This window comes from Leopardus geoffroyi, chromosome D2 (genome assembly GCF_018350155.1).
Source record: "Leopardus geoffroyi isolate Oge1 chromosome D2, O.geoffroyi_Oge1_pat1.0, whole genome shotgun sequence".
Classification (NCBI taxonomy): domain Eukaryota; kingdom Metazoa; phylum Chordata; class Mammalia; order Carnivora; family Felidae; genus Leopardus; species Leopardus geoffroyi.
Window position 1 is genome coordinate 15,328,653 of NC_059334.1, and position 13,310 is coordinate 15,341,962.

A 13,310-nucleotide genomic window follows, 5' to 3' on the forward strand; every position below is an offset into this window, starting at 1 on the left:
GATGAATATTAATTTAATTACAATATTATTTAAGACCTTGGCTCCCATATAACTCTGTTCCCTCCCATTTCTTTTATGCTGTTCTTTTCATACACATTTCATCTTTATAGTATCATAAGCTCTACATCACAGTTTTGTAATTCTTGCTTTATATAGTTGCCTTTGAAAATAGATATGAGCGTGAAGAAATTATAAACAAAAGCATGTTTATAATGTTTTTATATTTACCTGGTTTTGCTGGTGTCCTTTATTTTTCTGTGTGGATTCGAGTTATTGTCTGGTGTCCTCTCACGTCAGCCTAAAAGACACTCTTGTCTATACCTGCAGGTCACTGGGCCTGGGATGCAGGAAGGATGGCAAGGGCCTCTGTTAAAATGTCACAGACCCTACTGTCTTACCTAAGTTCAATAGTTTCTCGTGGACAGAGGATTTGCTGTTCAGTCCATGGCTTTGGTTAATTTCCAGGGTTCTGAAATGATTGATGTTGCTTGTGCCTCTATTTTCATCAGTTTTGTGGGAGAGTGAGTTGACCAAAGTCCTTACTCTGGGAATGCAGATGTCGACTGCCTTAGGATCCCTGTTAATGTCAGGTTTTTTGTTCTTGGTCATTTTGGGGTAGGGGCCTGATGTGTCATTTTAATGTCCAAGAAAAATCTTCCTTTATCTCTGAAAATGTCTTTAAGTAATTTAGAATACACCTTGAGTTTCAGTGTTTCTCTTCTGTTCGTCGGGGCCACTAATTTGCACAGAAGTTCAAGAAAAAATAATTTAATAAATATGTCATATTCACTCACAAAACACACGCACAGTATGCACTGACTTTCACAAGACATGAACAAACTAAACAGGTTGAAAAGTAGAACTGTCATTTTGGTGGATTTCTGGAGTACTGAATCCACGTTTTGTTTGAAGTCTTTGCCTCTTTAGGGGTGCCTGGGTGGCTCAGTCGGTTAAGCATCTGACTTCAGCTCAGGTCATGATCCCATGGTTCCTGAGTTCAAGCCCCACATTGGGCTCTGTGCTAATAGCATGGAGGCTGCTGGGGATTCTCTGTTTCCCTCTCTGTCTTCCCCTCCCAAGCTCATTCTCTCTCTCTCAAAAAAAATAAATAAATAAAAAATAAAAAACAGTCTTTGCCTCTTTAGAATAATGGCAGTGTACTGTATTTTACTGTATTGGCAGCAGTGTTCTAGCGCCACCTAGTGGTACAAAGAAGTAAGAGCTGTTCTGCTTTTTCTTTTTTTTTTCCTTCTTATCCTTCTTCCCCCCCAACTCCTTATCCTCAACTTTCTTCACAATAGAATAAAACCTACTCCATGATTATCAGATTTAATCACTGGACATTTATAGAACACCGAATCTTAAATGTGCATATCAATTATTTATTTATTTATTATTATTTTTTAACATTTATTTATTTTTGAGAGACAGAGAGAGGGACAGACAGCAAGCAGGGGAGGGGGTCAGAGAGAGGAGACACAGAACCCGAAGCAGGCTCCAGGCTCTGAGCTGTCAGCACGGAGCCGGTCGCGGGGCTTGAACCCGTGAACCATGAGATCATGACCTGAGCCAACGTTGGACACTCAACAGGCTGAGCCACCTAGGCACCCCTATAAATCATTCTTTTAAAGCACACACAATGATTTACCAAACTGACCATATACTTTGTCATAAATCAAGTCTCAACAAATAATTGAAATCATTTAGAGTATGTTCTCTGGAATTAAATGGGAAATCATGAATTATTCTAAAATTTCTCATATATATGTATACCTACATATCTCTAAAGCAATATATTTCTAAATAACCCATGGGTTATGGGAGTCCCAATGGAAACTAGAAAATATTTTGAACTGAACAATAATATGTATATACAATATATATGTCCATATATATGCCCAAGAAAATATATATAACAAATATATATATATAACGAATATATATACAAAATATATATATTATATATAACACACACACACTATATATATATATATATATATATAATTTGTAGAGTGCAACTAATACAATGGTTAGGGAAAAATTTATAGGTTTAACTGTATAGGTTTAGCTGTATGTAACTACATAGTTTCAACAGTATATTAGGAACTGTGGCAAAAAAACAAATGAGCCAAGCATCTACCTCAAGACATTAGAAAAAGAACAAATTATGCTCAAATACAATAAAAGCCAGGAAAACAAATTGAGAACGTAAAATAACAAAATAGCAAAAATTTGATAGAGAAGATGAACACAGTCAAATGTTTGTTCTGGTTAATTTGATCAATCCCTGATGAGTGACCATGAAGGAGACAGGAGGCACAGATAATGGATTTCGGGAATGAAAAGGCACACATCATTGTGTATTTATGCCAGCTCTTAAAAATCACAAAAGCATGGTATTAACAACTTTATGCTGACAAAGTAGAAACTTTAGACGAGATGGACAAACTTTTTCAAAATTCGATTTACCAAAAAGTCAAAAGAAGTGAAATATTCAAATAGACCTAAAATTGTCATCGGCATTGTATTCAAAATACATCTTAATTCTTCGTCTGGATGGGTTATTCTCTAGGCATGCTGTTTTGTGAGCTTGTAGACAGTAATTCTTTTTTATTTTCCTTTCCTTTTTTCCATAGTTTGTTCCCATGTTCCATAACTTTCTCTGCCCTAGTATAGTCACTCGTTTTAGTGAAGCACATTTTCTGGTAGCTCTGAGAATGCGTACCCAAGAGTGTGGTAGACATTTGTGGTGCCCTGCAACACACAGATTAAGGTCACCCTCAAATGCTTGATTTGGGGATGTTAAACCATCCTTGAATTCCTGGGAAGAATCCTACAGAATTATGGTATCTAATATTTTTTTAATATGTTACTGGATTTAGAATGCCAATATTTTGTGGAGGATTTTGTTTTTGTTATAGAGGAATAACGAATATTCTGAGGTTTTCTTTTCTTGTCATATCTTCATCTGTTTTGGAATCAGGGAAATACTTGCCCCATAGAATGAGTTCATAAGCATTCTTCCTTCTCTCTTTTCTGAAACTGTTTGTATATGATAATCACAAGCTCTGTTAATAGCCAGAATTCTCTTCTCCTTTCCAATTTTTCCTCTTTCATAATGTCTTGTTATTTTGTTTTTAATCGATGCAATATTCCCTCGAATCTCATGGAGAATATGAATTCTAATGTTTAAGGACCTCTTATTATTTTCTTCAGGTGCCCTATTTTCATGGGGGCCGTTTTCTTAGAGTGGTTAGCTTTTGAATCTTTAATTATTTTGGTAATTTAAAATTTTTTACTTTTTGCTCATAGTTATAAATGAGGCTCTTTAAATTAATGAGGATTAATCTCATAGGACTATGACAAATGCTATTAATCACTATTTCATTTCTCCGGCAGATACAACCTCTTCCCACTTGCCCACACTCAGAGCCTTCTCGGAGTCCAAAGAGTGTTCCATCCATAATAGTTAGTGAGTAAGAATGAGCCTCAATGGGGCCCATGAACTGACAGCAGACTGGCAGATGAAGAGCATGGACCGTTGAGCAGCATAAGGACCCCTTCACTAGGGTCAGTGGGCGGGCACACCAAGGTACAGGCTGCGTGGATGCCTCCATCAGCCTTTCTTTGCCCGGGGCTCTAGACTGCTCATGTTTGTTCACTGCTCTTTGGCGTAGCCATATTGTCATCCTCTGCTGGAGCAAATCCTCAGGGTGCTGATATCCATTTAGAGTTGCACTTGACAGGGGAAGCAGTGGGAAAGAGCCTCAGGAAGCCAAGGACACTAGGAATTTTACTGCTCTGCAAAGCCATCTTGCTGCACCTAACTCCACTGTTTATGTTGTGGTGACTCAAACACAGCTGAGTCACTGCCCTCTCTCCAGCTCTATGGCCTACATTAGGGGCTAGACAAACACACTTCACTTCGAAGGCCATTCCTACACGATGAGGAGCCTGGATATGCCTCTGGCCATGGAAAGGTGGTGTTCCAGCTCCCATATAAACTTTAGTATTTCAATTCCAATTAATCTCAGTTCCCTAATATTTCAGTTTTTACATTGCTTCCCTCAGCCCTAGTCAATTGGATCGTGGCCCACACTGGGTGCCAATAAATAACGTACAAGAGTTCTACATGGAAAACTATAAAATATTAGTGAAAGATCTTAATAAATGAAGGGCTACATCTTGTTCATCATCGGAAAAGTTGAATATTAAGAAGACGTCAAGGGGCACTGGGGTGGCTCAGTCGGTTAAGCGTCCGAATTTGGCTCAGTTATGATCTCACAGTTTGTGGGTTCGAGTCCCCGAGTTCTGTGCTGACAGCTCAGAGCCTGGAGCCTGCTTCGGCTTCTGTGTCTCCTTCTCTCTGCCTCTCCCCAGCTTGTGCTTGCTCTCTCTTGCTCTCTCTCTCTCTCAAAAATAAAGAAAAAAAAATTAAGAAGATGTCAATTCTCTAAAAATTGACTAGTAGATTCAGTTATAATCCCAATAAAAATCCCATGCACAGGTGTGTGTGTGTGTGTGTGTGTGTGTGTGTGTGTGTGTGTGTGTGATAGGTATGTTGACATATGCTGACTTGCTGAGGAAACAGTATCAGCAGAAGCAGAAAGGCATGACGCAGCATGGTGTGTGCAAAGATATATAAGTAGTTTGGGTTTCCAGAGATGAGGTCATGGGGATTTGGTGAGGACAAGGCTCAGGGGGCCCTTAACTGCTTTTTGTTTGTTTGTTTGTTTTTGTGTGTGATGGAAAAAAATTTAAGAAGGGGTAGAGGGGTTGGATTTACGTTTTATGTAAATCACTTTGGCTTCCCCTTCACCTGCTCCACTCTTTATGCAGGTAACCACATTCCCCAGGCTTCCATGCACCATGAGTTCCAGGTAGGTTTGGTCAATGGAAGGGAGAGGTAGAGATTGGAAGTCTGGAGAAGAGAAGTCAGGGCATTCACGTATCCCTACCCCCACTGTTGCCTGTTGTGGGATTTGTCGAGGCAGCTGTACATCCTCCAGGCTCCAACTCTCTCCACCCTGCACTGCCACGGCTCTGTCTCCTGCTGCCAGTCCTTGGCTTCTCAGTTCGGACAGTACCACCTCCGGTCCTAGGAGCCCTGCTTCTGCCTTTGCTCATCTCCAGGTTCTTCATCATCCATCATTTCCTGTCTCAGCTTTTCCCTTTGCCCTGTCAGATCATCTCTGCTTAAAAGCCAAGAGCTGCTCTTTTCTTTTCTTCCCGGATGGACATTAATTGGCTTAGGGGGTTAAGTTGGAGAGACGAAAACCCATCAGGAAGCCACTGAGATAGTTCAAGTGAGAAATCCTCAGGACCTCACCCGAAGCAGTGGTTGTAGGGACAGAGTGAAACGTATCTAGTAATAGTCTCTTGGAGATAAAGTTGATAAGACTTGATGATTGACTGGATGAGGTGCTAAGAGAAAGAGGGATGAGAGAGAAGGGGGATCTAGGGTAGATTCCTGGTTCTTTTTAAAAATTATGTATTTATTTTGGCAGAGAGAGAGAGGGGCAGAGAGAGAGAGAGAATCCCAAGCAGGCTCCGCAGCATCAGCACAGAGCCTGACGCAAGGCTCCATCCCACAAACTGTGAGATCATGACCTGAGCCGAAATCAAGCGTCGGACACTCAACAGACTGAGCCACCCAGTTGCCTCCAAATCCCCAGTTCTAAGTGATTACGATCCAAAATACAGAAGGCACACTTTTCTCTGCCATCATGGTATGTGCGGTTGATTGTTCCTGGTTGTGTCTTCTCACAGGACTTTCAGGATCAAGCAATTCCTGGCCAAGAAACAAAAGCAGAATGGTCCCATTCCCCAGGGGATTTGGATGAAAAGTGGTAATGAAATCAGGTGCAACTCCAGGAGGAAGCCCTGGATGGAGAAGAACCAAGCTGGGTCTGTGAGGGATCACACAGGAGATGGCACATATATTCATGCCGCAGGAGGGTCACATGCTCGTACCCTGTCACACTGTAAACAGCGCCACCACCTGAACAATAGACATGTTTTATTGGGGACATGATTTTCCTCTATTGCTATGCTTCTGGACAGGTAGGTTGGTTCAGTAATAAATATGTGAGATCTTTTGTTTTTGTTTTGTTTTGTTTTTAAAAAACAAACCAAAATACAGAAGGTGCAACAGGAGAATTGCCAATAAGGGAGAAGCCAGTGAGTGACACATGCTGAGTGTGAACAATGAGTGTGAACATGCTGAGGTTGGAGGGCCTCCGAGGGGATATAAATCTGAAGTTCAGGAAAGAAGTCAGGGCTGAATATAAAGACTTCAGGTCACTAACACATGCATAATAGTTAAAGCCAGGAGAGTAGGTTTAGGCTACCCAAGAAAATCAGAGTGGTGGAGAAGAGACATGCTTATTTTTTCCCCTGTGTTTTTTGTTTTTTTTAATTTTTTAACTGTTTATTTTTGAGACAGAGGGAGACAGCACATGAGCAGGGGAGGGGCAGAGAGGGAGGGAGACACCAAATCTGAAGCAGGCTCCAGGCTCTGAGCTGTCAGCACAGAGCCCAATGCAGGGCTCGAACCCACGAACCGTGAGATCATGACCTGAGCCCAAGGTGGACGCTTAACTGACCGAGCCACCTAGACTCCCATTCCCCCGTATTAAAAGCCAATTCGTTAAAAGGAGCACTTCGCTGACACCTACCCCCAGGTCCTCTAGAGAGTTGCTTATTTTGGTCGCTTCTTCTTCAGAACATGCTCACTCTTATGAAAGAGAATGAATCAGAGGTATCTGCCCATGTCACTACCTTCGATCCTGGAGCTGTGGAAAGCATGGATTACTCCTAACGACAATGTTCACTCTGTATTTGGCCTCTTCTGTAGCACTCGACACGATTAACCATTTCCTTCTGGAGTTGCTCTTTCCCTCTGTAGTTACTTGGTGATAACAGGCCCTCCTTGGTCTCCTCTTCTCTTTCCTTCTTTCCGCCTGCTTTAACCCTTGTGATCCACAGCCCCTACGCTTTCTACTCCACACTCTTTTCCAGGAGTCTGTCACTCCCTTTCCTGGAATTCCCCAAGTCTATGTCCCCACTTGAGACACCTCTGCTAAGCCCCAAAGACCATCGTCACACTACCCCCCTGCTAAGTCCCCAGGAAAATTCAGAGCCGTCGTTTTTTGGTTTTTGTTTTTCCCTAACTTGATTAATTTCACCGCATCATCACCCCACCCCCAAACGGAAAATTACTTTCTTTTAAAATAATTTTTAAAGTTTTATTTTATTTGGGAGACAGAGAAGGAGAGAGAGAGAGAGAATGGGGGAGGGGCAGACAGAGAATCCTCAACAGGCTCTGTGCCACCAGTGCAGAACCTGATGTGGGGCTCGAACTCACAAAATCATGAGATCGTGACCTGAGCCAAAGCCAAGAGTTAGATGCTTAACCGACTGAGTGTCCCAGGTGCCCCGGAAGTTACTTTATTCTTTTATCTCTACATTGAATTGGTTGCCAAGTCCTAAGTCACATTTAATCCCTCAATATCACATTCATTCTTGCTGTCCCAGGTATTCAACATTTCCCCCTGCACTGTTGTTTATGTCACATCCAGGCTTAAAGCTTTTCAATGCCTGTCTGTTGCCAAGGATACATTTTTTAATGTTTATTTATTTTTGAGAGAGAGAGAGAGACAGAGACAGGGCATGAGTGAGGGAGGATCAGAGAGAGAGGGAGACACAGAATCTGAAGCAGGCTCCAGGCTCTGAGCTGTCAGCACAGAGCCTGATGTGGGGCTTGAGCCCAGGAACTGTGAGATCATGAGCTGAGCCAAAGTCGGACATTTAACCGACTGAGCCACCCAGGCGCCCCACCAAAGATAAATTCTGAAGAACTTCAAATGATCCATGAAACTGACCTTGCACCCTTGGGGGTTCTAGGGGGAAATCTGAAACTGGCCCCCATGCACGGAGGGCAAGGAGAGACCAAAGAAAGAGGCAGACCACTCTAGATTGGCAGGTGGCAATTTTAATAAGCAAGGGAACTTATACACATGGCTTGTCTTGGGTGGCTGCGAGATGGGTAGCTATCTGCACCTGCCCGCCAGAATCTTAAGTTTATCCACAGGCCTTAACCTGGTTCAGTTGTGTAAACGGTCCAGATGGTCTCAATAACACATTGCTCTCTCAAGTCTGCATTCTTGATGTGGGTCCTAGTGGGAAAATGGTGAATGAAACATATATTCCAAGTATGGGGGTGGGGTTGGGGTATGTGTGGGAGGGGTTAAGAGCCTCGGATAGCCCTGGCCCAGCTCTCAGGTCAATCAGGGATCACGTCCTTTTGGTGACCTCCCACAACAGGATACATGTATACAATTGTATATATTCTAGCACACAGAACATTTTGTTGCAAGTCTGTGTTGGTTTGCCTGAGTCCTCTTGTAGTCTGTGAACTCCTTCATGGTAAGAATTATATTTTATTGATGTTCCCTTTCTCAGTCTTCTGCAAAATGCCTGGCACATAGAATGTGCTCAGTAAATATTTGATGAACCAGGCAGACACAAATGAATAAGGGCCCTCCCTTAGTGCGGGAACGGACCTGTTGCACTCCTCCTGGAGCCATGCACATGAAAGTGATCCTTTAGTGTGGGTCTTCCTGTGGAGTTGGTTGATTGATTCATTCATGAACTATTTATGGAGCACTGGTAGGTTCCAAGCATTGAGCCATATAACAGGCATCCTCTTGGCTTTGAGAAAATTATCATTCCAATACAAAAAGCAGAATTATTACATTTTGGCTAGTCATTCCTGCAGATGAATGCAGAGTCGATTAAAAAGTGGTTAAGGCTGACGGCATACACACTAGTGAGACTTTGGCTGTAACCCAGTGGGCTTTCATGTTCCAGACTTGCTCCTTAGGACAGACCTCATATTACCTCATTTCAGCATAGGAAGGCTGGGATGCCTTTACTGGACCTGGCTAAGGCAGCCATGAGCAAATGCTGCTGCGCACCAGCACACGGCCAGGGCGCACACAGGTGCCCATATCAGAGACGAAATCTGATGTGTTTGGGGCAGATGACACAGGAAAGGCATATCTGAGAACTATGGAACCTTCCAATCCCTGCTCTTTCCCAAAGGCCCTAACTAACACAGGGCTTCCTCTGCTTATTCCTAAGCAAGGCGAGTTCCCTTTTCTCTGTCTCTTGTCCAAAGCTTGCTTTCAGAAGACAATTTGAAATTTATCTACTATAAATCATAAAACAGTATAAAACCTTAAAGATCAGGGGCGCCTGGGTGGCGCAGTCGGTTAAGCGTCCGACTTCGGCCAGGTCACGATCTCGGGGTCCGTGAGTTCGAGCCCCGCGTCGGGCTCTGGGCTGATGGCTCAGAGCCTGGAGCCTGTTTCCAATTCTGTGTCTCCCTCTCTCTCTGCCCCTCCCCCGTTCATGCTCTGTCTCTCTCTGTCCCAAAAATAAATAAACGTTGAAAAAAAAATTAAAAAAAAAATAAAATAAAACCTTAAAGATCATTAGTTCACTGGTACCTTCTAGTGGGCCTTCCTATCTAAACAGTATGGAAAGACTTAGACTAACGTTCTGAATAGTCGATTGATGACTGGGATTATATTCTAGGCATAATACAAAAAGACAAGTCTAACCGAGGCTCCTGAAATGATTCCAGGAAGATGGTCATCTTCTTGATGTGCCAAGTTGGACAACAGAGGGGAGGAAGGGAAAAGGTCAGGGAGGGGAAAAGGTCAGTGCCAAAGGCACAGGCGGGGCTTAGGCTGACTACGAGAACGTCCGGGGGCCAGCAGTTAATTCAGGAGAATGAAACTGTGCCAGTGCTGGGGCGGGGCGGGGTGGGGGGCGGATTACAAGGAGTGATGTGTGACAGGATCTTGTGTTACATAAACCTTTTGGTGCAGGCAGCAAAAGGGGAAAAGGCAAAAGCGCGTGTTTTGGATGGTCTCTTCTGCACGAGAACATCTTTGATTTTTCAGCCCTTCTCACCCGTGGTGAGACGATGGGGAGGAAAAGGAAGGGGCAGAGAGCAGAGCCAAGGCAGAGCGGCTGGAGGGGCTCAGGAATCCTTCCCCCCCCCCCCCCCCCCCGCAGGCGGGCCTGTGGAGGGACTCTGGGCGGGCGCTGGGCGGAGCCTCTGGAGCATCCTCTGAGCGGCCGCCTCTGAGCACCATGGGAAAATCCTTCCTCCCTCGGACATGGCGCCCACCTGCCCCGCGGCAGCAGCCGGCTCCGGCGCCGCGGTTCGCGGGTCCGGGCAGGAGAGCAGCTCGAGCTTCAGTCGCGGGGCGGAAGGGGGGGGAGGGGGTGGCGGCAGCGGTGGCGGCGGTGGCGCCGCCCGCGGGCCTGGGTGTTAGAGCCGAGGGCGCCCGGGGACCGGCGGGCGGAGCGCAGCGGGGCGCCGCCGGCCCCGGGGCGCAGCAGGCATGGTGTCCCAGGCGCTGCAGCTGCTCCGGCAGGGCGTGTGGGCCGCGCTCACCGGCGGCTGGTACCACGACCCGGAGCAGAGCAAGTTCACCAACAGCTGCCACCTCTACCTGTGGCTGTTCCTGCTGCTGCTGCCCCTGGCCTTGCACCTGGTGAGTGGGGAGGTTCGAGCCCGGGAGACGTGAGGGTGGAGGGAAGAGGGGAGAAAGCCATCCCAACCTGCGTGTCTGCCTCGTGATGGAAAGGGCTGGCAGCGATTCTTAAGGGATGGGATGAAGTATAAACGTACCGTTATAAGATAAATAAGTCACGGGGTGCAATGTATGGCGTGGGGAACACAGGCGGTAATATTGTATTAACTTTGTAAGGTGACAGACGGTAACTGGGCTTGCCGCGGTGACGGTTTCGCAATGCATACAAATGTCGAATCACTCTGTTATACACCACGAACTAATATAGCATTGTATGTCAGTTATACCTCAATTGAAAAGAGAAAAGGTGGAATGAGGACGGTCCTCGGGATTTGGGGACAGAGGAAGTACAGGGAAAGGGGGACAGGGACTCGTTGGCAGGAAAAGAAGTAGAAAGGACTTTGGGGGCTCTGGGACTCATTAAGAATTGATGCTGACTGTCAGGATGAGTCAGACTCTGCTTGTGGCCGGGGGATGTTGAACCTGTTTTGTAGGTGGAAAATCCTAGGCCTTCTGGCTGGTTAGCTGGGCATGATGGCCAAAATACAAAATGAAATGTTAAAAACAAACCTATTTCAGTTGTTCATCTTCTAATCCCCCTCCCCTCCTTTCCTGTTTTGCTTTGAGAAGGCAGGTTCAATGATCAAGTACTCAACTTTCGATTTCCACACCATTATGTAAAGAAATCTATAGGAAGATATATTACCGGGTAAATCTAATGTAGTTTACACTAAGCATTACAGTACCTAGTTGGGGCTTGCCACTTTAATAGGTTACCATAATTGAGCGCTTGCAGAATAACTACATCATGACCTTCTTGGGTAAATTAAATATACCTAATTGAAACAATGTTTCAAACTGAAGAGAAGCTGTACAGATAAAGGGTTCCATGTCTTATTCAATGTTCTGTGCCAAGGATCTAATTTTGATAGCTCTGTTGAAGGACTTTATTCCTAAAATGAAATTTAATCATCTTCTCCCCTGCGAAAATCTTCAGTGAGTTTGCACAGCTGATGAATTCCAAGTTCAACATTAGAGGCTGTCCATGATCTGGCTCCTGTTTTCCTCTTTCTGGCGGTTTATCCAGAGGGTCAGAATTCTAACTCTGAAATCAGGCTGCCTGAGTTAAATTTTGGGTCCACCTCTTACCAGTACTATGACCTTGGGGAAGTTGCTTACATTATCTTATTTTTCATTTTCTTAGCTGTAAAATGAGAAAAACAATACTACCAGATGGACGGTGTTGTTTAGGGGCTTAAATGAGACACTGCACATACAGCCATCCATCTGTCTGGCTTGACCCAGGAATGGACACAGACCTGTTCTAAATTTCTGTTTTGCTGCAGAGTAGCTGCTTGGCGTGATGTTTAACCTATCTAAACCTTAGTTTTCTCAGCCTTAAAACGGATGTGATAATGATCATGTCTCAGGAAGAGCAAGTAAATTTTTGTATAAAAGGCATTGAGATGCAGAGGCTGATCCATGGATGCCCTTCAACATGTTAAGTTTCCTTCTTCTTCTGTGACCTTGTTCATCGTTTTTCCCTGGCCCGTAGGTCTTGGTGTTTTCTCTTTGCCTGGAGGGGCAGCGTAGCTGGGTGATGAGGAACACAAACTTGGGTTCAATCTGGGTTCTTGTGCTTACTAGCTCTGTGAGCTTGAGCAAGCTCGAGCTTTCTGGTGTGTAGAGCAAGGATAATAGTACCCCCCTTATAGGGCAAATACAAGGGTTGGTTGAATGAGTGAATGAAAGTGCTTCTCAGTACCTGGCACATAGTGACTGTTCAATATGAGCTGGGCTTCCTCCCCCTCCCCCTGCCCTTTTCTCATCATTTACTTTCCACAATCTCTCCATCCTTCTCTGTCTCAGTTTCCCTGATTTCCATTCAGCTGGAATTAACTTCTCTTCTCTCTTGCCTTTACCCCATTCTGTATTTACTGTTGGTACAATAGCACATTTTGAATTCTGCTTTGCACTTAGTTGCTGGAACATGTACCTCTGCTTCTAGATCATGGGTTTTGATTTTGTCGATTCATCTTGCTTTTTCACAGTGCATCTAGCAAAGTGTCCTGCATTTGGTTAACCGTGATCTCATATATAATAAACTTGTGGCAATAAAATCAACCTGTATCTTTCTGTTCCATCCAACATTATATTGTCTACCTCACTGTATATTTTCAGTATTTCTGATAATTAAAGCAATATATATTCCACCTCTAATCCCACTCCTCAGCAACAACCATATTTACATGTAATGTATATTTCTACAGATTTTTTTTTAGGTATGTGGGCTCATTTTTATGTAACTCCGTATAAGGTTTGATGTGTGCCTGTGATCAGAATCCTTAATTTCTATCTAATTATGCTTTATTGAGTAGCTCGATTCTAACTTGTATTTGTAAATAGGAAATTGCCCTTAATTAAATTCCTCTTTAATGCTATTTTAAAATAATTTTTTTTTTGGCTAGATCTCAAGAGTTTAGGAAGTAAAAAACTGATACCTTAAATCATCTTACTCTTATATTGGATTTTTTGGATCAGACCAGTTATACCAAAATTTTTGTATCTTTTTGCCAGTGTGCTTTGACCTATTATAGAATAATTTTATGTGAATGCATTTGTTGTTCTGCTACGTTTTAAATGTATCCTATCTTTTGAAAAATGCAGGTTATCCCTTTGTTTCCCTGGTCTTCTGGTCTC

The 13,310-nt window shown here is 43.9% G+C and overlaps 1 protein-coding gene and 1 long non-coding RNA gene across 5 annotated transcripts in view; both read left to right on the forward strand.

The window, feature by feature from the left end:
* The first annotated feature begins 2,020 nt into the window (after positions 1–2,020).
* On the forward strand, positions 2,021–6,098 carry LOC123576464. The gene is made up of 2 exons (XR_006701416.1): positions 2,021–3,468; positions 5,770–6,098. It is a non-coding gene; the product is annotated as an uncharacterized LOC123576464 (long non-coding RNA).
* A 4,071-nt stretch (positions 6,099–10,169) lies between these two features.
* The window catches only part of PCNX2 (pecanex 2), a 302,310-nt gene continuing 299,169 nt past the window's right edge, over positions 10,170–13,310 (forward strand). For all 4 annotated transcript variants that reach the window (XM_045437338.1, XM_045437341.1, XM_045437340.1 and 1 more), the window contains exon 1: positions 10,170–10,571. In XM_045437338.1, the coding sequence (XP_045293294.1) occupies positions 10,419–10,571 (153 nt within the window). In that variant the 5' untranslated portion in view covers positions 10,170–10,418. The remainder of the gene's footprint in view (positions 10,572–13,310) is intronic.